At 47.0% G+C, this 23,304-nt stretch overlaps 1 protein-coding gene across 1 annotated transcript in view; it reads left to right on the top strand.

Annotated features, from left to right (window-relative positions):
* si:dkey-110c1.10 (unconventional myosin-Vb) overlaps window positions 1–23,003 on the top strand; it is a 47,061-nt gene extending 24,058 nt beyond the window's left edge. The window contains exon 34 of the mRNA XM_064932958.1: window positions 21,472–23,003. Coding sequence (XP_064789030.1) covers window positions 21,472–21,633 — 162 coding nt within the window. The 3' untranslated portion in view covers window positions 21,634–23,003. The remainder of the gene's footprint in view (window positions 1–21,471) is intronic.
* The last annotated feature ends 301 nt before the right edge of the window (window positions 23,004–23,304 follow it).

Genomic DNA, 23,304 nt, shown 5'->3' with positions numbered 1-23,304 from the left:
CCAGTAGTGTGGTTGTATTACCAGTAGTGTGGTCTGGTTACCAGTAGTGCGGGTGTGTTACCAGTGGTGTGTTCTGGTTACCAGTAGTGTCGTCTTGTTACCGGTAGTGTGGTTGTGTTAGCAGTAGTGTGGTCTGGTTACCAATAGTGTGGTTGTGTTACCAGTAGTGTGGTTGTATTACCAGTAGTGTGGTCTGGTTACCAGTAGTGTGGTTGTGTTACCAGTAGTGTGGTCTGGTTACCAGTAGTGTGGTTGTGTTACCAGTAGTGTGGTTGTATTACCAGTAGTGTGGTCTGGTTACCAGTAGTGTGGTTGTATTACCAGTAGTGTGGTCTGGTTACCAGTAGTGCGGGTGTGTTACCAGTGGTGTGTTCTGGTTACCAGTAGTGTGGTCTTGTTACCAGTAGTGTGGTTGTGTTACCAGTAGTGTGGTCTGGTTACCAGTAGTGCGGGTGTGTTACCAGTGGTGTGTTCTGGTTACCAGTAGTGTGGTCTTGTTACCAGTAGTGTGGTTGTGTTACCAGTAGTGTGGTCTGGTTACCAGTAGTGCGGTTGTGTTACCAGTAGTGTGGTCTGGTTACCAGTAGTGTGGTTGTGTTACCAGTCGTGTGGTCTGGTTACCAGTAGTGTGGTTGTGTTACCAGTAGTGTGGTTGTATTACCAGTAGTGTGGTCTGGTTACCAGTAGTGTGGTTGTGTTACCAGTAGTGTGGTTGTATTACCAGTAGTGTGGTCTGGTTACCAGTAGTGCGGGTGTGTTACCAGTGGTGTGTTCTGGTTACCAGTAGTGTGGTCTTGTTACCAGTAGTGTGGTTGTGTTACCAGTAGTGTGGTCTTGTTACCAGTAGTGTGTTCTGGTTACCAGTAGTGTGGTTTTGTTACCAGTAGTGTGGTTGTGTTACCAGTAGTGTGGTCTGGTTACCAGTAGTGTGGTCTGGTTACCAGTAGTGCGGTTGTGTTACCAGTAGTGTGGTTGTGTTAGCAGTCGTGTGGTCTGGTTACCAGTAGTGTGGTTGTGTTACCAGTAGTGTGGTTGTATTACCAGTAGTGTGGTCTGGTTACCAGTAGTGTGGTCTGGTTACCAGTAGTGTGGTTGTGTTACCAGTAGTGTGGTCTGGTTACCAGTAGTGTGGTTGTGTTACCAGTAGTGTGGTTGTATTACCAGTAGTGTGTTCTGGTTACCAGTAGTGTGGTTGTATTACCAGTAGTGTGGTCTGGTTACCAGTAGTGCGGGTGTGTTACCAGTGGTGTGGTCTGGTTACCAGTAGTGTGGTCTTGTTACCAGTAGTGTGGTTGTGTTACCAGTAGTGTTCTGGTTACCAGTAGTGTGGTTGTATTACCAGTAGTGTGGTCTGGTTACCAGTAGTGTGGTTGTGTTACCAGTAGTGTGGTCTGGTTACCAGTAGTGCGGGTGTGTTACCAGTGGTGTGTTCTGGTTACCAGTAGTGTGGTCTTGTTACCAGTAGTGTGGTTGTGTTACCAGTAGTGTGGTCTGGTTACCAGTAGTGTGGTCTGGTTACCAGTAGTGCGGTTGTGTTACCAGTAGTGTGGTTGTGTTACCAGTCGTGTGGTCTGGTTACCAGTAGTGTGGTTGTGTTACCAGTTGTGTGGTTGCATTACCAGTAGTGTGGTCTGGTTACCAGTAGTGTGGTCTGGTTACCAGTAGTGTGGTTGTGTTCCCAGTCGTGTGGTCTGGTTACCAGTAGTGCGGTTGTGTTACCAGTAGTGTGGTCTGGTTACCAGTAGTGTGGTTGTATTACCAGTAGTGTGGTCTGGTTACCAGTAGTGTGGTTGTGTTACCAGTAGTGTGGTCTGGTTACCAGTAGTGTGGTTGTGTTACCAGTAGTGTGGTTGTATTACCAGTAGTGTGGACTGGTTACCAGTAGTGTGGTTGTATTACCAGTAGTGTGGTCTGGTTACCAGTAGTGCGGGTGTGTTACCAGTGGTGTGTGCTGGTTACCAGTAGTGTGGTCTTGTTACCAGTAGTGTGGTTGTGTTACCAGTAGTGTGGTCTGGTTACCAATAGTGTGGTTGTGTTACCAGTAGTGTGGTTGTGTTACCAGTAGTGTGGTCTGGTTACCAGTAGTGTGGTTGTGTTACCAGTAGTGTGGTTGTATTACCAGTAGTGTGGTCTGGTTACCAGTAGTGTGGTTGTGTTACCAGTAGTGTGGTCTGGTTACCAGTAGTGTGGTTGTGTTACCAGTAGTGTGGTTGTATTACCAGTAGTGTGGTCTGGTTACCAGTAGTGTGGTTGTATTACCAGTAGTGTGGTCTGGTTTCCAGTAGTGCGGGTGTGTTACCAGTGGTGTTCTGGTTACCAGTAGTGTGGTCTTGTTACCAGTAGTGTGGTTGTGTTACCAGTAGTGTGGTCTTGTTACCAGTAGTGTGTTCTGGTTACCAGTAGTGTGGTTTTGTTACCAGTAGTGTGGTTGTGTTACCAGTAGTGTGGTCTGGTTACCAGTAGTGCGGTTGTGTTACCAGTAGTGTGGTTGTGTTACCAGTAGTGTGGTCTGGTTACCAGTAGTGTGGTCTGGTTACCAGTAGTGTGGTCTGGTTACCAGTAGTGTGGTCTGGTTACCAGTAGTGTGGTCTGGTTACCAGTAGTGCGGTTGTGTTACCAGTAGTGTGGTCTGGTTACCAGTAGTGTGGTTGTGTTACCAGTAGTGTGGTCTGGTTACCAGTAGTGTGGTCTGGTTACCAGTAGTGCGGTTGTGTTACCAGTAGTGTGGTCTGGTTACCAGTAGTGTGGTTGTGTTACCAGTCGTGTGGTCTGGTTACCAGTAGTGCGGTTGTGTTACCAGTAGTGTGGTCTGGTTACCAGTAGTGTGGTTGTGTTACCAGTAGTGTGGTCTGGTTACCAGTAGTGTGGTTGTATTACCAGTAGTGTGGTCTGGTTACCAGTAGTGTGGTCTGGTTACCAGTAGTTTGGTTGTGTTACCAGTAGTGTGGTCTGGTTACCAGTAGTGCGGGTGTGTTACCAGTGGTGTGTTCTGGTTACCAGTAGTGTGGTCTTGTTACCAGTAGTGTGGTTGTGTTACCAGTAGTGTGGTCTTGTTACCAGTAGTGTGGTCTGGTTACCAGTAGTGTGGTTGTGTTACCAGTAGTGTGGTCTGGTTACCAGTAGTGCGGTTGTGTTACCAGTAGTGTGGTTGTGTTACCAGTCGTGTGGTCTGGTTACCAGTAGTGTGGTCTGGTTACCAGTAGTGTGGTTGTATTACCAGTAGTGTGGTCTGGTTACCAGTAGTGTGGTCTGGTTACCAGTAGTTTGGTTGTGTTACCAGTAGTGTGGTCTGGTTACCAGTAGTGCGGGTGTGTTACCAGTGGTGTGTTCTGGTTACCAGTAGTGTGGTCTTGTTACCAGTAGTGTGGTTGTGTTACCAGTAGTGTGGTCTTGTTACCAGTAGTGTGTTCTGGTTACCAGTAGTGTGGTTTTGTTACCAGTAGTGTGGTTGTGTTACCAGTAGTGTGGTCTGGTTACCAGTAGTGTGGTCTGGTTACCAGTAGTGCGGTTGTGTTACCAGTAGTGTGGTTGTGTTACCAGTAGTGTGGTCTGGTTACCAGTAGTGTGGACTGGTTACCAGTAGTGTGGTTGTGTTACCAGTAGTGTTGTCTGGTTACCAGTAGTGCGGTTGTGTTACCAGTAGTGTGGTCTGGTTACCAGTAGTGTGGTTGTGTTACCAGTCGTGTGGTCTGGTTACCAGTAGTGCGGTTGTGTTACCAGTAGTGTGGTCTGGTTACCAGTATTGTGGTTGCATTACCAGTAGTGTGGTCTGGTTACCAGTAGTGTGGTTGTGTTACCAGTAGTGTGGTCTGGTTACCAGTAGTGCAGTTGTGTTACCAGTAGTGTGGTTTGGTTACCAGTAGTGTGGTCTGGTTACCAGTAGTGCTGTTCTGTTACCAGTAGTGTGGTTGTGTTACCAGTAGTGTGGTCTGGTTTCCAGTAGTGTGGTTGTGTTACCAGTAGTGTGGTCTGGTTACCAGTAGTGTGGTTGTGTTACCAGTAGTGTGGTCTGGTTACCAGTAGTGTGGTTGTGTTACCAGCAGTGTGGTTGTGTTACCAGTAGTGTGGTCTGGTTACCAGTAGTGTGGCCTGGTTACCAGTAGTGTGGTTGTGTTACTAGTAGTGTGGTCTGGTTACCAGTAGTGTGGTCTGGTTACCAGTAGTGCGGTTGTGTTATCAGTAGTGTGGTCTGGTTACCAGTAGTGTGGTTGTGTTACCAGTAGTGTGGTTTGGTTACCAGTAGTGTGGTCTGGTTACCGGTAGTTTGGTTGTGTTACCAGTAGTGTGGTCTGGTTACCAGTAGTGCGGTCGTGTTACCAGTAGTGTGGTTGTGTTACCAGTAGTGTGGTCTGGTTACCAGTAGTGCAGTTGTGTTACCAGTATTGTGGTTGTGTTACCAGTAGTGTGGGCTGGTTACCAGTAGTGCAGTTGTGTTACCAGTAGTGTGGTCTGGTTACCAGTATTGCGGTTGCATTACCAGTTGTGTGGTCTGGTTACCAGTAGTGCAGTTGTGTTACCAGTAGTGTGGTTGTGTTACCAGTAGTGTGGGCTGGTTACCAGTAGTGAGGTTGTGTTACCAGTAGTGTGGTTGTGTTACCAGTAGTGTGGCCTGGTTACCAGGAGTGCATTTGTGTTACCAGTAGTGTGGTTGTGTTACCAGTAGTGTGGGCTGGTTACCAGTAGTGCAGTTGTGTTACCAGTAGTGTGGTCTGGTTACCAGTATTGCGGTTGCATTACCAGTAGTGTGGGCTGGTTAGCAGTAGTGCAGTTGTGTTACCAGTATTGTGGTTGTGTTACCAGTAGTGTGGTCTGGTTACCAGGAGTGCAGTTGTGTTACCAGTAGTGTGGTCTGGTTACCAGTAGTGTGGTTGTGTTACCAGTAGTTTGGTCTGGTTACCAGTAGGGTGGCCTGGTTATCAGTAGTGTGGTTGTGTTACCAGTAGTGTGGCCTGGTTATCAGTAGTGTGGTTGTGTTACCAGTAGTGTGGTCTGGTTACCAGTAGTGTGGTCTTGTTACCAGTAGTGCGGTTGTGTTACCAGTAGTGTGGTTTGGTTACCAGTAGTGTGGTCTGGTTACCAGTAGTGCTGTTCTGTTACCAGTAGTGTGGTTGTGTTACCAGTAGTGTGGTCTGGTTACCAGTAGTGTGGTCTGGTTACCAGTATTGCGGTTGTTTTGCCAGTATTGCGGGTGTGTTACCAGTGGTGTGTTCTGGTTACCAGTAGTGTGGTCTGGTTACCAGTAGTGTGGTTGTGTTACTAGTAGTGTGGTCTGGTTACCAGTAGTGTGGTTGTGTTACCAGTAGTGTGGTCTGGTTACCAGTAGTGTGGTTGTGTTACCAGTAGTGTGGTCTGGTTACCAGTAGTGCAGTTGTGTTACCAGCAGTGTGGTTGTGTTACCAGTAGTGTGGTCTGGTAACCAGTAGTGTGGTCTGGTTACCAGTAGTGTGGTCTGGTTACCAGTAGTGCGGTTGTGTTACCAGTAGCGTGGTCTTGTTACCAGTAGTGCGGTTGTGTTACCAGTAGTGTGGTTTGGTTACCAGTAGTGTGGTTGTGTTACCAGCAGTGTGGTCTGGTTACCAGCAGTGTGGGCTGGTTACCAGTATTGTCGTCTGGTTACCAGTATTGCAACTGTGTTACCAGTAGTGTGGTCTGGTTACCAGTAGTGTGGTTGTGTTACCAGTAGTGTGGGCTGGTTACTAGTAGTGCAGTTGTGTTACCAGTAGTGCGGTTGTGTTACCAGTAGTTTGGTCTGGTTACCAGTAGTGTGGTTGTGTTACCAGTAGTGTGGTCTGGTTACCAGTAGTGCGGTTGTGTTACCAGTAGTGTGGTCTGGTTACCAGTAGTGTGGTTGTGTTACCAGTAGTATGGTCTGGTTACCAGTAGTGTGTTTGTGTTACCAGTAGTGTGGTTGTGTTACCAGTAGTGTGGTTGTGTTACCAGTAGTGTGGTTGTGTTACCAGTCGTGTGGTCTGGTTACCAGTAGTGTGGTCTGGTTACCAGTAGTGTGGTTGTGTTACCAGTAGTGTGGTCTGGTTACCAGTAGTGTGGTTGTATTACCAGTAGTGTGGTTGTGTTACCAGTAGTGTGGTTGTGTTACCAGTAGTGTGGTTGTGTTCCCAGTCGTGTGGTCTGGTTACCAGTAGTGTGGTCTGGTTACCAGTAGTGCGGTTGTGTTACCAGTAGTGTGGTCTGGTTACCAGTAGTGTGGTTGTGTTACCAGTCGTGTGGTCTGGTTACCAGTAGTGTGGTTGTATTACCAGTAGTGTGGTCTGGTTACCAGTAGTGTGGTTGTGTTACCAGTAGTGTGGTCTGGTTACCAGTAGTGTGGTTGTGTTACCAGTAGTGTGGTCTGGTTACCAGTAGTGTGGTTGTATTACCAGTAGTGTGGTCTGGTTACCAGTAGTGTGGTTGTGTTACCAGTAGTGTGGTCTGGTTACCAGTAGTGTGGTTGTATTACCAGTAGTGTGGTCTGGTTACCAGTAGTGTGGTTGTGTTACCAGTAGTGTGGGCTGGTTACCAGTAGTGTGGTTGTGTTACCAGTAGTGTGGTCTGGTTACCAGTAGTGTGGTTGTGTTACCAGTAGTGTGGTCTGGTTACCAGTAGTGTGGTTGTGTTACCAGTAGTGTGGTTGTGTTACCAGTCGTGTGGTCTGGTTACCAGTAGTGTGGTCTGGTTACCAGTAGTGCGGTTGTGTTAGGCCAGTAGTGTGGTCTGGTTACCAGTAGTGTGGTTGTGTTACCAGTAGTGTGGTCTGGTTACCAGTAGTGTGGTTGTATTACCAGTAGTGTGGTCTTGTTACCAGTAGTGTGGTTGTGTTACCAGTAGTGTGGTCTGGTTACCAGTAGTGTGGTTGTGTTACCAGTAGTGTGGTTGTATTACCAGTAGTGTGGACTGGTTACCAGTAGTGTGGTTGTGTTACCAGTAGTGTGGTCTGGTTACCAGTAGTGTGGTTGTATTACCAGTAGTGTCGTCTTGTTACCGGTAGTGTGGTTGTGTTAGCAGTAGTGTGGTCTGGTTACCAATAGTGTGGTTGTGTTACCAGTAGTGTGGTTGTGTTACCAGTAGTGTGGTTGTGTTACCAGTAGTGTGGTTGTGTTACCAGTAGTGTGGTCTGGTTACCAGTAGTGTGGTTGAGTTACCAGTAGTGTGGTTGTATTACCAGTAGTGTGGTCTGGTTACCAGTAGTGTGGTTGTGTTACCAGTAGTGTGGTCTGGTTACCAGTAGTGTGGTTGTGTTACCAGTAGTGTGGTTGTATTACCAGTAGTGTGGTCTGGTTACCAGTAGTGTGGTTGTATTACCAGTAGTGTGGTCTGGTTACCAGTAGTGCAGGTGTGTTACCAGTGGTGTGTTCTGGTTACCAGTAGTGTGGTCTTGTTACCAGTAGTGTGGTTGTGTTACCAGTATTGTGGTCTTGTTACCAGTAGTGTGTTCTGGTTACCAGTAGTGTGGTTTTGTTACCAGTAGTGTGGTTGTGTTACCAGTAGTGTGGTCTGGTTACCAGTAGTGTGGTCTGGCTACCAGTAGTGCGGTTGTGTTACCAGTAGTGTGGTTGTGTTACCAGTAGTGTGGTCTGGTTACCAGTAGTGTGGTTGTGTTACCAGTAGTGTGGTCTGGTTACCAGTAGTGTGGTTGTGTTACCAGTAGTGTGGTCTGGTTACCAGTAGTGTGGTTGTGTTACCAGTAGTGTGGTCTGGTTACCAGTAGTGTGGTTGTGTTACCAGTAGTGTGGTTGTGTTACCAGTCGTTTGGTCTGGTTACCAGTAGTGTGGTCTGGTTACCAGTAGTGCGGTTGTGTTACCAGTAGTGTGGTTGTGTTACCAGTCGTGTGGTCTGGTTACCAGTAGTGTGGTCTGGTTACCAGTAGTGTGGTTGTGTTACCAGTAGTGTGGTCTGGTTACCAGTAGTGTGTTTGTGTTTCCAGTAGTGTGGTTGTGTTACCAGTAGTGTGGTTGTGTTACCAGTAGTGTGGTTGTGTTCCCAGTCGTGTGGTCTGGTTACCAGTAGTGTGGTCTGGTTACCAGTAGTGCGGTTGTGTTACCAGTAGTGTGGTCTGGTTACCAGTAGTGTGGTTGTGTTACCAGTCGTGTGGTCTGGTTACCAGTAGTGTGGTTGTATTACCAGTAGTGTGGTTGTGTTACCAGTAGTGTGGTTGTGTTACCAGTAGTGCGGTTGTGTTACCAGTAGTGTGGTCTGGTTACCAGTAGTGTGGTTGTGTTACCAGTAGTGTGGTTGTGTTACCAGTAGTGTGGTTGTGTTCCCAGTCGTGTGGTCTGGTTACGAGTAGTGTGGTCTGGTTACCAGTAGTGCGGTTGTGTTACCAGTAGTGTGGTCTGGTTACCAGTAGTGTGGTTGTGTTACCAGTCGTGTGGTCTGGTTACCAGTAGTGTGGTCTGGTTACCAGTATTGCGGTTGTGTTACCAGTAGTGTGGTCTGGTTACAAGTAGTGTGGTTGTGTTACCAGTAGTGTGGTCTGGTTACCAGTAGTGTGGTTGTGTTACCAGTAGTGTGGTCTGGTTACCAGTAGTGTGGTCTGGTTACCAGTAGTGTGGTTGTGTTACCAGTAGTGTGGTTGTATTACCAGTAGTGTGGACTGGTTACCAGTAGTGTGGTTGTATTACCAGTAGTGTGGTCTGGTTACCAGTAGTGCGGGTGTGTTACCAGTGGTGTGTTCTGGTTACCAGTAGTGTGGTCTTGTTACCAGTAGTGTGGTTGTGTTACCAGTAGTGTGGTCTGGTTAACAATAGTGTGGTTGTGTTACCAGTAGTGTGGTTGTATTACCAGTAGTGTGGTCTGGTTACCAGTAGTGTGGTTGTGTTACCAGTAGTGTGGTCTGGTTACCAGTAGTGTGGTTGTGTTACCAGTAGTGTGGTTGTATTACCAGTAGTGTGGTCTGGTTACCAGTAGTGTGGTTGTATTACCAGTAGTGTGGTCTGGTTACCAGTAGTGCGGGTGTGTTACCAGTGGTGTGTTCTGGTTACCAGTAGTGTGGTCTTGTTACCAGTAGTTTGGTTGTGTTACCAGTAGTGTGGTCTGGTTACCAGTAGTGCGGGTGTGTTACCAGTGGTGTGTTCTGGTTACCAGTAGTGTGGTCTTGTTACCAGTAGTGTGGTTGTGTTACCAGTAGTGTGGTCTGGTTACCAGTAGTGCGGTTGTGTTACCAGTAGTGTGGTCTGGTTACCAGTAGTGTGGTTGTGTTACCAGTCGTGTGGTCTGGTTACCAGTAGTGTGGTTGTGTTACCAGTAGTGTGGTTGTATTACCAGTAGTGTGGTCTGGTTACCAGTAGTGTGGTTGTGTTACCAGTAGTGTGGTTGTATTACCAGTAGTGTGGTCTGGTTACCAGTAGTGCGGGTGTGTTACCAGTGGTGTGTTCTGGTTACCAGTAGTGTGGTCTTGTTACCAGTAGTGTGGTTGTGTTACCAGTAGTGTGGTCTTGTTACCAGTAGTGTGTTCTGGTTACCAGTAGTGTGGTTTTGTTACCAGTAGTGTGGTTGTGTTACCAGTAGTGTGGTCTGGTTACCAGTAGTGTGGTCTGGTTACCAGTAGTGCGGTTGTGTTACCAGTAGTGTGGTTGTGTTAGCAGTCGTGTGGTCTGGTTACCAGTAGTGTGGTTGTGTTACCAGTAGTGTGGTTGTATTACCAGTAGTGTGGTCTGGTTACCAGTAGTGTGGTCTGGTTACCAGTAGTGTGGTTGTGTTACCAGTAGTGTGGTCTGGTTACCAGTAGTGTGGTTGTGTTACCAGTAGTGTGGTTGTATTACCAGTAGTGTGTTCTGGTTACCAGTAGTGTGGTTGTATTACCAGTAGTGTGGTCTGGTTACCAGTAGTGCGGGTGTGTTACCAGTGGTGTGGTCTGGTTACCAGTAGTGTGGTCTTGTTACCAGTAGTGTGGTTGTGTTACCAGTAGTGTTCTGGTTACCAGTAGTGTGGTTGTATTACCAGTAGTGTGGTCTGGTTACCAGTAGTGTGGTTGTGTTACCAGTAGTGTGGTCTGGTTACCAGTAGTGCGGGTGTGTTACCAGTGGTGTGTTCTGGTTACCAGTAGTGTGGTCTTGTTACCAGTAGTGTGGTTGTGTTACCAGTAGTGTGGTCTGGTTACCAGTAGTGTGGTCTGGTTACCAGTAGTGCGGTTGTGTTACCAGTAGTGTGGTTGTGTTACCAGTCGTGTGGTCTGGTTACCAGTAGTGTGGTTGTGTTACCAGTTGTGTGGTTGCATTACCAGTAGTGTGGTCTGGTTACCAGTAGTGTGGTCTGGTTACCAGTAGTGTGGTTGTGTTCCCAGTCGTGTGGTCTGGTTACCAGTAGTGCGGTTGTGTTACCAGTAGTGTGGTCTGGTTACCAGTAGTGTGGTTGTATTACCAGTAGTGTGGTCTGGTTACCAGTAGTGTGGTTGTGTTACCAGTAGTGTGGTCTGGTTACCAGTAGTGTGGTTGTGTTACCAGTAGTGTGGTTGTATTACCAGTAGTGTGGTTGTATTACCAGTAGTGTGGACTGGTTACCAGTAGTGTGGTTGTATTACCAGTAGTGTGGTCTGGTTACCAGTAGTGCGGGTGTGTTACCAGTGGTGTGTGCTGGTTACCAGTAGTGTGGTCTTGTTACCAGTAGTGTGGTTGTGTTACCAGTAGTGTGGTCTGGTTACCAATAGTGTGGTTGTGTTACCAGTAGTGTGGTTGTGTTACCAGTAGTGTGGTCTGGTTACCAGTAGTGTGGTTGTGTTACCAGTAGTGTGGTTGTATTACCAGTAGTGTGGTCTGGTTACCAGTAGTGTGGTTGTGTTACCAGTAGTGTGGTCTGGTTACCAGTAGTGTGGTTGTGTTACCAGTAGTGTGGTTGTATTACCAGTAGTGTGGTCTGGTTACCAGTAGTGTGGTTGTATTACCAGTAGTGTGGTCTGGTTTCCAGTAGTGCGGGTGTGTTACCAGTGGTGTTCTGGTTACCAGTAGTGTGGTCTTGTTACCAGTAGTGTGGTTGTGTTACCAGTAGTGTGGTCTTGTTACCAGTAGTGTGTTCTGGTTACCAGTAGTGTGGTTTTGTTACCAGTAGTGTGGTTGTGTTACCAGTAGTGTGGTCTGGTTACCAGTAGTGCGGTTGTGTTACCAGTAGTGTGGTTGTGTTACCAGTAGTGTGGTCTGGTTACCAGTAGTGTGGTCTGGTTACCAGTAGTGTGGTCTGGTTACCAGTAGTGCAGTTGGGTTACCAGTAGTGTGGTCTGGTTACCAGTAGTGCGGTTGTGTTACCAGTAGTGTGGTCTGGTTACCAGTAGTGTGGTTGTGTTACCAGTAGTGTGGTCTGGTTACCAGTAGTGTGGTCTGGTTACCAGTAGTGCGGTTGTGTTACCAGTAGTGTGGTCTGGTTACCAGTAGTGTGGTTGTGTTACCAGTCGTGTGGTCTGGTTACCAGTAGTGCGGTTGTGTTACCAGTAGTGTGGTCTGGTTACCAGTAGTGTGGTTGTGTTACCAGTAGTGTGGTCTGGTTACCAGTAGTGTGGTTGTGTTACCAGTAGTGTGGTCTGGTTACCAGTAGTGTGGTCTGGTTACCAGTAGTTTGGTTGTGTTACCAGTAGTGTGGTCTGGTTACCAGTAGTGCGGGTGTGTTACCAGTGGTGTGTTCTGGTTACCAGTAGTGTGGTCTTGTTACCAGTAGTGTGGTTGTGTTACCAGTAGTGTGGTCTTGTTACCAGTAGTGTGGTCTGGTTACCAGTAGTGTGGTTGTGTTACCAGTAGTGTGGTCTGGTTACCAGTAGTGCGGTTGTGTTACCAGTAGTGTGGTTGTGTTACCAGTCGTGTGGTCTGGTTACCAGTAGTGTGGTCTGGTTACCAGTAGTGTGGTTGTATTACCAGTAGTGTGGTCTGGTTACCAGTAGTGTGGTCTGGTTACCAGTAGTTTGGTTGTGTTACCAGTAGTGTGGTCTGGTTACCAGTAGTGCGGGTGTGTTACCAGTGGTGTGTTCTGGTTACCAGTAGTGTGGTCTTGTTACCAGTAGTGTGGTTGTGTTACCAGTAGTGTGGTCTTGTTACCAGTAGTGTGTTCTGGTTACCAGTAGTGTGGTTTTGTTACCAGTAGTGTGGTTGTGTTACCAGTAGTGTGGTCTGGTTACCAGTAGTGTGGTCTGGTTACCAGTAGTGCGGTTGTGTTACCAGTAGTGTGGTTGTGTTACCAGTAGTGTGGTCTGGTTACCAGTAGTGTGGACTGGTTACCAGTAGTGTGGTTGTGTTACCAGTAGTGTTGTCTGGTTACCAGTAGTGCGGTTGTGTTACCAGTAGTGTGGTCTGGTTACCAGTAGTGTGGTTGTGTTACCAGTCGTGTGGTCTGGTTACCAGTAGTGCGGTTGTGTTACCAGTAGTGTGGTCTGGTTACCAGTAGTGTGGTTGTGTTACCAGTAGTGTGGTCTGGTTACCAGTAGTGTGGTCTGGTTACCAGTAGTGCGGTTGTGTTACCAGTAGTGTGGTCTGGTTACCAGTAGTGTGGTTGTGTTACCAGTAGTGTGGTCTGGTTACCAGTAGTGTGGTTGTATTACCAGTAGTGTGGTCTGGTTACCAGTAGTGTGGTTGTGTTACCAGTAGTGTGGTCTGGTTACCAGTAGTGTGGTTGTTTTACCAGTAGTGTGGTTGTGTTACCAGTAGTGTGGTTGTGTTACCAGTAGTGTGGTCTGGTTACCAGTAGTGTGGTTGTGTTACCAGTAGTGTGGTCTGGTTACCAGTAGTGTGGTTGTGTTACCAGTAGTGTGGTCTGGTTACCAGTAGTGTGGTCTGGTTACCAGTAGTGTGGTTGTATTACCAGTAGTGTGGTCTGGTTACCAGTAGTGTGGTTGTGTTACCAGTAGTGTGGTCTGGTTACCAGTAGTGTGGTTGTGTTACCAGTAGTGTGGTCTGGTTACCAGTAGTGTGGTTGTGTTACCAGTAGTGTGGTCTGGTTACCAGTAGTGTGGGTGTGTTACCAGTGGTGTTCTGGTTACCAGTAGTGTGGTCTTGTTACCAGTAGTGTGGTTGTGTTACCAGTAGTGTGGTCTTGTTACCAGTAGTGTGTTCTGGTTACCAGTAGTGTGGTTTTGTTACCAGTAGTGTGGTTGTGTTACCAGTAGTGTGGTCTGGTTACCAGTAGTGCGGTTGTGTTACCAGTAGTGTGGTTGTGTTACCAGTAGTGTGGTCTGGTTACCAGTAGTGTGGTCTGGTTACCAGTAGTGTGGTTCTGTTACCAGTAGTGTGGTTGTGTTACCAGTAGTGTTGTCTGGTTACCAGTAGTGCGGTTGTGTTACCAGTAGTGTGGTCTGGTTACCAGTAGTGTGGTTGTGTTACCAGTAGTGTGGTCTGGTTACCAGTAGTGTGGTCTGGTTACCAGTAGTGTGGTTGTGTTACCAGTAGTGTGGTCTGGTTACCAGTAGTGTGGTTGTGTTACCAGTCGTGTGGTCTGGTTACCAGTAGTGCGGTTGTGTTACCAGTAGTGTGGTCTGGTTACCAGTAGTGTGGTTGTGTTACCAGTAGTGTGGTCTGGTTACCAGTAGTGTGGTTGTATTACCAGTAGTGTGGTCTGGTTACCAGTAGTGTGGTCTGGTTACCAGTAGTTTGGTTGTGTTACCAGTAGTGTGGTCTGGTTACCAGTAGTGCGGGTGTGTTACCAGTGGTGTGTTCTGGTTACCAGTAGTGTGGTCTTGTTACCAGTAGTGTGGTTGTGTTACCAGTAGTGTGGTCTTGTTACCAGTAGTGTGGTCTGGTTACCAGTAGTGTGGTTGTGTTACCAGTAGTGTGGTCTGGTTACCAGTAGTGCGGTTGTGTTACCAGTAGTGTGGTTGTGTTACCAGTCGTGTGGTCTGGTTACCAGTAGTGTGGTCTGGTTACCAGTAGTGTGGTTGTATTACCAGTAGTGTGGTCTGGTTACCAGTAGTGTGGTCTGGTTACCAGTAGTTTGGTTGTGTTACCAGTAGTGTGGTCTGGTTACCAGTAGTGCGGGTGTGTTACCAGTGGTGTGTTCTGGTTACCAGTAGTGTGGTCTTGTTACCAGTAGTGTGGTTGTGTTACCAGTAGTGTGGTCTTGTTACCAGTAGTGTGTTCTGGTTACCAGTAGTGTGGTTTTGTTACCAGTAGTGTGGTTGTGTTACCAGTAGTGTGGTCTGGTTACCAGTAGTGTGGTCTGGTTACCAGTAGTGCGGTTGTGTTACCAGTAGTGTGGTTGTGTTACCAGTAGTGTGGTCTGGTTACCAGTAGTGTGGACTGGTTACCAGTAGTGTGGTTGTGTTACCAGTAGTGTTGTCTGGTTACCAGTAGTGCGGTTGTGTTACCAGTAGTGTGGTCTGGTTACCAGTAGTGTGGTTGTGTTACCAGTCGTGTGGTCTGGTTACCAGTAGTGCGGTTGTGTTACCAGTAGTGTGGTCTGGTTACCAGTAGTGTGGTTGTGTTACCAGTAGTGTGGTCTGGTTACCAGTAGTGTGGTCTGGTTACCAGTAGTGCGGTTGTGTTACCAGTAGTGTGGTCTGGTTACCAGTAGTGTGGTTGTGTTACCAGTAGTGTGGTCTGGTTACCAGTAGTGTGGTTGTATTACCAGTAGTGTGGTCTGGTTACCAGTAGTGTGGTTGTGTTACCAGTAGTGTGGTCTGGTTACCAGTAGTGTGGTTGTTTTACCAGTAGTGTGGTTGTGTTACCAGTAGTGTGGTTGTGTTACCAGTAGTGTGGTCTGGTTACCAGTAGTGTGGTTGTGTTACCAGTAGTGTGGTCTGGTTACCAGTAGTGTGGTTGTGTTACCAGTAGTGTGGTCTGGTTACCAGTAGTGTGGTCTGGTTACCAGTAGTGTGGTTGTATTACCAGTAGTGTGGTCTGGTTACCAGTAGTGTGGTTGTGTTACCAGTAGTGTGGTCTGGTTACCAGTAGTGTGGTTGTGTTACCAGTAGTGTGGTCTGGTTACCAGTAGTGTGGTTGTGTTACCAGTAGTGTGGTCTGGTTACCAGTAGTGTGGTTGTGTTACCAGTAGTGTGGTCTGGTTACCAGTAGTGTGGTTGTTTTACCAGTAGTGTGGTCTGGTTACCAGTAGTGTGGTTGTATTACCAGTAGTGTGGTCTGGTTACCAGTAGTGTGGTTGTGTTACCAGTAGTGTGGTCTGGTTACCAGTAGTGTGGTCTGGTTACCAGTAGTGCGGTTGTGTTACCAGTAGTGTGGTCTGGTTACCAGTAGTGTGGTTGTGTTACCAGTCGTGTGGTCTGGTTACCAGTAGTGCGGTTGTGTTACCAGTAGTGTGGACTGGTTACCAGTAGTGTGGTTGTGTTACCAGTAGTGTGGTCTGGTTACCAGTAGTGTGGTTGTATTACCAGTAGTGTGGTCTGGTTACCAGTAGTGTGGTCTGGTTACCAGTAGTTTGGTTGTGTTACCAGTAGTGTGGTCTGGTTACCAGTAGTGCGGGTGTGTTACCAGTGGTGTGTTCTGGTTACCAGTAGTGTGGTCTTGTTACCAGTAGTGTGGTTGTGTTACCAGTAGTGTGGTCTGGTTACCAGTAGTGTGGTTGTGTTACCAGTTGTGTGGTTGCATTACCAGTAGTGTGGTCTGGTTACCAGTAGTGTGGTCTGGTTACCAGTAGTGTGGTTGTGTTCCCAGTCGTGTGGTCTGGTTACCAGTAGTGCGGTTGTGTTACCAGTAGTGTGGTCTGGTTACCAGTAGTGTGGTTGTGTTACCAGTAGTGTGGTCTGGTTACCAGTAGTGTGGTTGTGTTACCAGTAGTGTGGTCTGGTTACCAGTAGTGTGGTTGTGTTACCAGTAGTGTGGTTGTATTACCAGTAGTGTGGACTGGTTACCAGTAGTGTGGTTGTATTACCAGTAGTGTGGTCTGGTTACCAGTAGTGCGGGTGTGTTACCAGTGGTGTGTGCTGGTTACCAGTAGTGTGGTCTTGTTACCAGTAGTGTGGTTGTGTTACCAGTAGTGTGGTCTGGTTACCAATAGTGTGGTTGTGTTACCAGTAGTGTGGTTGTGTTACCAGTAGTGTGGTCTGGTTACCAGTAGTGTGGTTGTGTTACCAGTAGTGTGGTTGTATTACCAGTAGTGTGGTCTGGTTACCAGTAGTGTGGTTGTGTTACCAGTAGTGTGGTCTGGTTACCAGTAGTGTGGTTGTGTTACCAGTAGTGTGGTTGTATTACCAGTAGTGTGGTCTGGTTACCAGTAGTGTGGTTGTATTACCAGTAGTGTGGTCTGGTTTCCAGTAGTGCGGGTGTGTTACCAGTGGTGTTCTGGTTACCAGTAGTGTGGTCTTGTTACCAGTAGTGTGGTTGTGTTACCAGTAGTGTGGTCTTGTTACCAGTAGTGTGTTCTGGTTACCAGTAGTGTGGTTTTGTTACCAGTAGTGTGGTTGTGTTACCAGTAGTGTGGTCTGGTTACCAGTAGTGCGGTTGTGTTACCAGTAGTGTGGTTGTGTTACCAGTAGTGTGGTCTGGTTACCAGTAGTGTGGTCTGGTTACCAGTAGTGTGGTTGTGTTACCAGTAGTGTGGTTGTGTTACCAGTAGTGTGGTCTGGTTACCAGTAGTGCGGTTGTGTTACCAGTAGTGTGGTCTGGTTACCAGTAGTGTGGTTGTGTTACCAGTAGTGTGGTCTGGTTACCAGTAGTGTGGTCTGGTTACCAGTAGTGCGGTTGTGTTACCAGTAGTGTGGTCTGGTTACCAGTAGTGTGGTTGTGTTACCAGTTGTGTGGTCTGGTTACCAGTAGTGCGGTTGTGTTACCAGTAGTGTGGTCTGGTTACCAGTAGTGTGGTTGTGTTACCAGTAGTGTGGTCTGGTTACCAGTAGTGTGGTTGTATTACCAGTAGTGTGGTCTGGTTACCAGTAGTGTGGTCTGGTTACCAGTAGTTTGGTTGTGTTACCAGTAGTGTGGTCTGGTTACCAGTAGTGCGGGTGTGTTACCAGTGGTGTGTTCTGGTTACCAGTAGTGTGGTCTTGTTACCAGTAGTGTGGTTGTGTTACCAGTAGTGTGGTCTTGTTACCAGTAGTGTGGTCTGGTTACCAGTAGTGTGGTCTGGTTACCAGTAGTGTGGTCTGGTTACCAGTAGTGCGGTTGTGTTACCAGTAGTGTGGTTGTGTTACCAGTCGTGTGGTCTGGTTACCAGTAGTGTGGTCTGGTTACCAGTAGTGTGGTTGTATTACCAGTAGTGTGGTCTGGTTACCAGTAGTGTGGTCTGGTTACCAGTAGTTTGGTTGTGTTACCAGTAGTGTGGTCTGGTTACCAGTAGTGCGGGTGTGTTACCAGTGGTGTGTTCTGGTTACCAGTAGTGTGGTCTTGTTACCAGTAGTGTGGTTGTGTTACCAGTAGTGTGGTCTTGTTACCAGTAGTGTGGTCTGGTTACCAGTAGTGTGGTCTTGTTACCAGTAGTGTGGTTGTGTTACCAGTAGTGTGGTCTGGTTACCAGTAGTGTGGTCTGGTTACCAGTAGTGCGGTTGTGTTACCAGTAGTGTGGTTGTGTTACCAGTAGTGTGGTCTGGTTACCAGTAGTGTGGTCTGGTTACCAGTAGTGCGGTTGTGTTACCAGTAGTGTGGTCTGGTTACCAGTAGTGTGGTTGTGTTACCAGTCGTGTGGTCTGGTTACCAGTAGTGCGGTTGTGTTACCAGTAGTGTGGTCTGGTTACCAGTAGTGTGGTTGTGTTACCAGTAGTGTGGTCTGGTTACCAGTAGTGTGGTCTGGTTACCAGTAGTGCGGTTGTGTTACCAGTAGTGTGGTCTGGTTACCAGTAGTGTGGTTGTGTTACCAGTAGTGTGGTCTGGTTACCAGTAGTGTGGTTGTATTACCAGTAGTGTGGTCTGGTTACCAGTAGTGTGGTTGTGTTACCAGTAGTGTGGTCTGGTTACCAGTAGTGTGGTTGTTTTACCAGTAGTGTGGTTGTGTTACCAGTAGTGTGGTTGTGTTACCAGTAGTGTGGTCTGGTTACCAGTAGTGTGGTTGTGTTACCAGTAGTGTGGTCTGGTTACCAGTAGTGTGGTTGTGTTACCAGTAGTGTGGTCTGGTTACCAGTAGTGTGGTCTGGTTACCAGTAGTGTGGTTGTATTACCAGTAGTGTGGTCTGGTTACCAGTAGTGTGGTTGTGTTACCAGTAGTGTGGTCTGGTTACCAGTAGTGTGGTTGTGTTACCAGTAGTGTGGTCTGGTTACCAGTAGTGTGGTTGTGTTACCAGTAGTGTGGTCTGGTTACCAGTAGTGTGGTTGTGTTACCAGTAGTGTGGTCTGGTTACCAGTAGTGTGGTTGTTTTACCAGTAGTGTGGTCTGGTTACCAGTAGTGTGGTTGTATTACCAGTATTGTGGTCTGGTTACCAGTAGTGTGGTTGTGTTACCAGTAGTGTGGTCTGGTTACCAGTAGTGTGGTCTGGTTACCAGTAGTGCGGTTGTGTTACCAGTAGTGTGGTCTGGTTACCAGTAGTGTGGTTGTGTTACCAGTCGTGTGGTCTGGTTACCAGTAGTGCGGTTGTGTTACCAGTAGTGTGGTCTGGTTACCAGTAGCGTGGTTGTGTTACCAGTAGTGTGGTCTGGTTACCAGTAGTGTGGTTGTATTACCAGTAGTGTGGTCTGGTTACCAGTAGTGTGGTCTGGTTACCAGTAGTGTGGTCTGGTTACCAGTAGTGTGGTTGTGTTACCAGTAGTGTGGTCTGGTTACCAGTAGTGCGGTTGTGTTACCAGTAGTGTGGTTGTGTTACCAGTCGTGTGGTCTGGTTACCAGTAGTGTGGTCTGGTTACCAGTAGTGTGGTTGTATTACCAGTAGTGTGGTCTGGTTACCAGTAGTGTGGTCTGGTTACCAGTAGTTTGGTTGTGTTACCAGTAGTGTGGTCTGGTTACCAGTAGTGCGGGTGTGTTACCAGTGGTGTGTTCTGGTTACCAGTAGTGTGGTCTTGTTACCAGTAGTGTGGTTGTGTTACCAGTAGTGTGGTCTTGTTACCAGTAGTGTGTTCTGGTTACCAGTAGTGTGGTTTTGTTACCAGTAGTGTGGTTGTGTTACCAGTAGTGTGGTCTGGTTACCAGTAGTGTGGTCTGGTTACCAGTAGTGCGGTTGTGTTACCAGTAGTGTGGTTGTGTTACCAGTAGTGTGGTCTGGTTACCAGTAGTGTGGACTGGTTACCAGTAGTGCGGTTGTGTTACCAGTAGTGTGGTCTGGTTACCAGTAGTGTGGTTGTGTTACCAGTCGTGTGGTCTGGTTACCAGTAGTGCGGTTGTGTTACCAGTAGTGTGGTCTGGTTACCAGTAGTGTGGTTGTGTTACCAGTAGTGTGGTCTGGTTACCAGTAGTGTGGTCTGGTTACCAGTAGTGCGGTTGTGTTACCAGTAGTGTGGTCTGGTTACCAGTAGTGTGGTTGTGTTACCAGTAGTGTGGTCTGGTTACCAGTAGTGTGGTTGTATTACCAGTAGTGTGGTCTGGTTACCAGTAGTGTGGTTGTGTTACCAGTAGTGTGGTCTGGTTACCAGTAGTGTGGTTGTTTTACCAGTAGTGTGGTTGTGTTACCAGTAGTGTGGTTGTGTTACCAGTAGTGTGGTCTGGTTACCAGTAGTGTGGTTGTGTTACCAGTAGTGTGGTCTGGTTACCAGTAGTGTGGTTGTGTTACCAGTAGTGTGGTCTGGTTACCAGTAGTGTGGTCTGGTTACCAGTAGTGTGGTTGTATTACCAGTAGTGTGGTCTGGTTACCAGTAGTGTGGTTGTGTTACCAGTAGTGTGGTCTGGTTACCAGTAGTGTGGTTGTGTTACCAGTAGTGTGGTCTGGTTACCAGTAGTGTGGTTGTTTTACCAGTAGTGTGGTCTGGTTACCAGTAGTGTGGTTGTATTACCAGTAGTGTGGTCTGGTTACCAGTAGTGTGGTTGTGTTACCAGTAGTGTGGTCTGGTTACCAGTAGTGTGGTCTGGTTACCAGTAGTGCGGTTGTGTTACCAGTAGTGTGGTCTGGTTACCAGTAGTGTGGTTGTGTTACCAGTCGTGTGGTCTGGTTACCAGTAGTGCGGTTGTGTTACCAGTAGTGTGGACTGGTTACCAGTAGTGTGGTTGTGTTACCAGTAGTGTGGTCTGGTTACCAGTAGTGTGGTTGTATTACCAGTAGTGTGGTCTGGTTACCAGTAGTGTGGTCTGGTTACCAGTAGTTTGGTTGTGTTACCAGTAGTGTGGTCTGGTTACCAGTAGTGCGGGTGTGTTACCAGTGGTGTGTTCTGGTTACCAGTAGTGTGGTCTTGTTACCAGTAGTGTGGTTGTGTTACCAGTAGTGTGGTCTTGTTACCAGTAGTGTGTTCTGGTTACCAGTAGTGTGGTTTTGTTACCAGTAGTGTGGTTGTGTTACCAGTAGTGTGGTCTGGTTACCAGTAGTGTGGACTGGTTACCAGTAGTGTGGTTGTGTTACCAGTAGTGTTGTCTGGTTACCAGTAGTGCGGTTGTGTTACCAGTAGTGTGGTCTGGTTACCAGTAGTGTGGTTGTGTTACCAGTCGTGTGGTCTGGTTACCAGTAGTGCGGTTGTGTTACCAGTAGTGTGGTCTGGTTACCAGTAGTGTGGTTGTGTTACCAGTAGTGTGGTCTGGTTACCAGTAGTGTGGTCTGGTTACCAGTAGTGCGGTTGTGTTACCAGTAGTGTGGTCTGGTTACCAGTAGTGTGGTTGTGTTACCAGTAGTGTGGTCTGGTTACCAGTAGTGTGGTTGTATTACCAGTAGTGTGGTCTGGTTACCAGTAGTGTGGTTGTGTTACCAGTAGTGTGGTCTGGTTACCAGTAGTGGTTGTTTTGTGGTCTGGTTGTGGTTGTGTTACCAGTAGTGTGGTCTGGTTACCAGTAGTGTGGTTGTGTTACCAGTAGTGTGGTCTGGTTACCAGTAGTGTGGTTGTGTTACCAGTTACTGGTTACCAGTAGTGTGGTTGTGTTACCAGTAGTGTGGTCTGGTTACCAGTAGTGTGGTCTGGTTACCAGTAGTGTGGTTGTATTACCAGTAGTGTGGTCTGGTTACCAGTAGTGTGGTTGTGTTACCAGTAGTGTGGTCTGGTTACCAGTAGTGTGGTTGTGTTACCAGTAGTGTGGTCTGGTTACCAGTAGTGTGGTTGTGTTACCAGTAGTGTGGTCTGGTTACCAGTAGTGTGGTTGTGTTACCAGTAGTGTGGTCTGGTTACCAGTAGTGTGGTTGTGTTACCAGTAGTGTGGTCTGGTTACCAGTAGTGTGGTTGTGTTACCAGTAGTGTGGTCTGGTTACCAGTAGTGTGGTTGTATTACCAGTAGTGTGGTTGTATTACCAGTAGTGTGGTCTGGTTACCAGTAGTGTGGTTGTATTACCAGTAGTGTGGTCTGGTTACCAGTAGTGTGGTTGTATTACCAGTAGTGTGGTCTGGTTACCAGTAGTGTGGTTGTGTTACCAGTAGTGTGGTCTGGTTACCAGTAGTGTGGTTGTATTACCAGTAGTGTGGTCTGGTTACCAGTAGTGTGGTTGTGTTACCAGTAGTGTGGTCTGGTTACCAGTAGTGTGGTTGTGTTACGGTCATCATGTCCTCTCATCCCTCAGGGTCTGCTGAAGGAGCGTTCAGGCGGTCAGCCTCCACAGCTGCTGATGGATGTACGGCGTGTGTTCCCCGTCACCTTCCCCTACCTGCTGCCCCCGCCTGTCCGCGCTGACCAGCTGGACATCCCAGACTCCCTCAAAATCTCCTTCCTACGACGGCCTTAGAGGAAGCACTAGTTATTCACTGTGGACTACACTCGTTTTTGAAGTTTCTGTATTGCCACCTCTGGTCTTTTTCCTGCAGGCTATACAGTATATCAAAGTAATTCTAAGTGAATAATACATGTCATTTTTGATCAGTCATAAGTATTCTGTATCAGGCAATTCTTTCAGTAGCACAAGTATAGGACTCTTCCTGAGAGGGTTATTGTGCTGTTAGAATGGCCATATGGATTTTGGACACATAGATTTCCTTATCTGTACTAAGATTCCAGTATTGCCTGTCTGCTGATTGACATTTCCCTATTTGATGCATCCCACATACTTCAGTGCCTACCCATGTGTAGTTTTCCACTGGGACATGTTGTACGTTGGAAGTTTGTGCTTAATATATTGTTTAATTGGTAATAAGTTCCAGATATCAGAATATATAATTGTATAATGTAAACATAACATGTTTTTCACTCTGATCAATCATTTAAACTTAATGTCTGACCCATAATGAAGACTATGAAAAAGAGTTCAGATTTTCTCTAACATTTTATTGGAATCAGAAACACAGCAACGCTGCAGTCCCCCACCTCAACCCTCAAGAAGAACAACCAGAATAAATAAAAAAATTAGAAACATCTTCAGTATAAAAACATGATCTCATGCGAGTACTTTGTACCACTACACATCATCAGTAATACATATTTATATATTAACAAACCTCTGAAAAATAGAAAATAATACTAAAATATCAAAATAAATGAAGACAACAATTGTAAAATATAACGTCAAATAAATGCGTGCGGGACACAAGAAAGACGTTTTTCCCCCATCATGCACTGCTTCCTATGTACAGGCTGGCATCACAGTGGGATCGTGTTCAAGATTGACTACATTGCAGTCGGTGACTGCAGACTGACAGATCTACAAATCGCCTCATCCTAATGAACTACTCATTATTACTTGTAGATCAATCGTTGCTCTTGAACACGGCCAATGTGTCTGCCTGTGTGGGCGTGTCAGGGACAGTACATGCGTGCCTGTCTGGTTATCATTGTGCTTCTTCTATATCTCTGTATCATGCCTCTGCGCCTGTCTGTACTACATACATGCCAACCTGAAAAGGTGAGATTTCCTTTTTACCTCAAAGCACAGACACCGAACGTCTGTCTGAAAGAAAATGGCCTCGGTGACCGAATGTACTCAGTATCATTGTCAACAGCAATAAATAAGATATTGTGCCATTTGCATTCCTTGCTACAGTTGCTATACCTGTACGTTAATGTAGTAACAACGCAATAGTCTGAGGCTGTGTATTCGTAGCCTATAGACTCCTATTCCATCTCCCATTGGAGTTCAAAGTTCAATTGGATGTCCATCTACTACCCAACCACAGCAGGATTCAAGTTGACGAAGTAGCAGCAGCTTCACTTCATTCAGTGTATGTATTCCTATAGATATATAACCATATATGTTTGGTACAGAAGTACTATTTACAATGACAATATACCTTCTGTTGTTGATCCTTTCTACGCTGAGTCTGTTGACACTGCTCTCCATGTTATTTAGTCACTACTAGCTACTGCCCCAGAACCTGGCCCGTTTCAAAACAACATTTACACGACTCCACAAAAACACTTTGTGCTGATAACTCACAATGTAAACATTATAGGACTGCTCAAAACC

This window comes from Oncorhynchus masou, chromosome 24 (assembly GCF_036934945.1).
Source record: "Oncorhynchus masou masou isolate Uvic2021 chromosome 24, UVic_Omas_1.1, whole genome shotgun sequence".
NCBI classification, from domain to species: Eukaryota; Metazoa; Chordata; class Actinopteri; order Salmoniformes; family Salmonidae; genus Oncorhynchus; species Oncorhynchus masou.
Note: the sequence above shows the minus strand (reverse complement) of the source record. Positions and strands in the feature narration are given on the sequence as shown.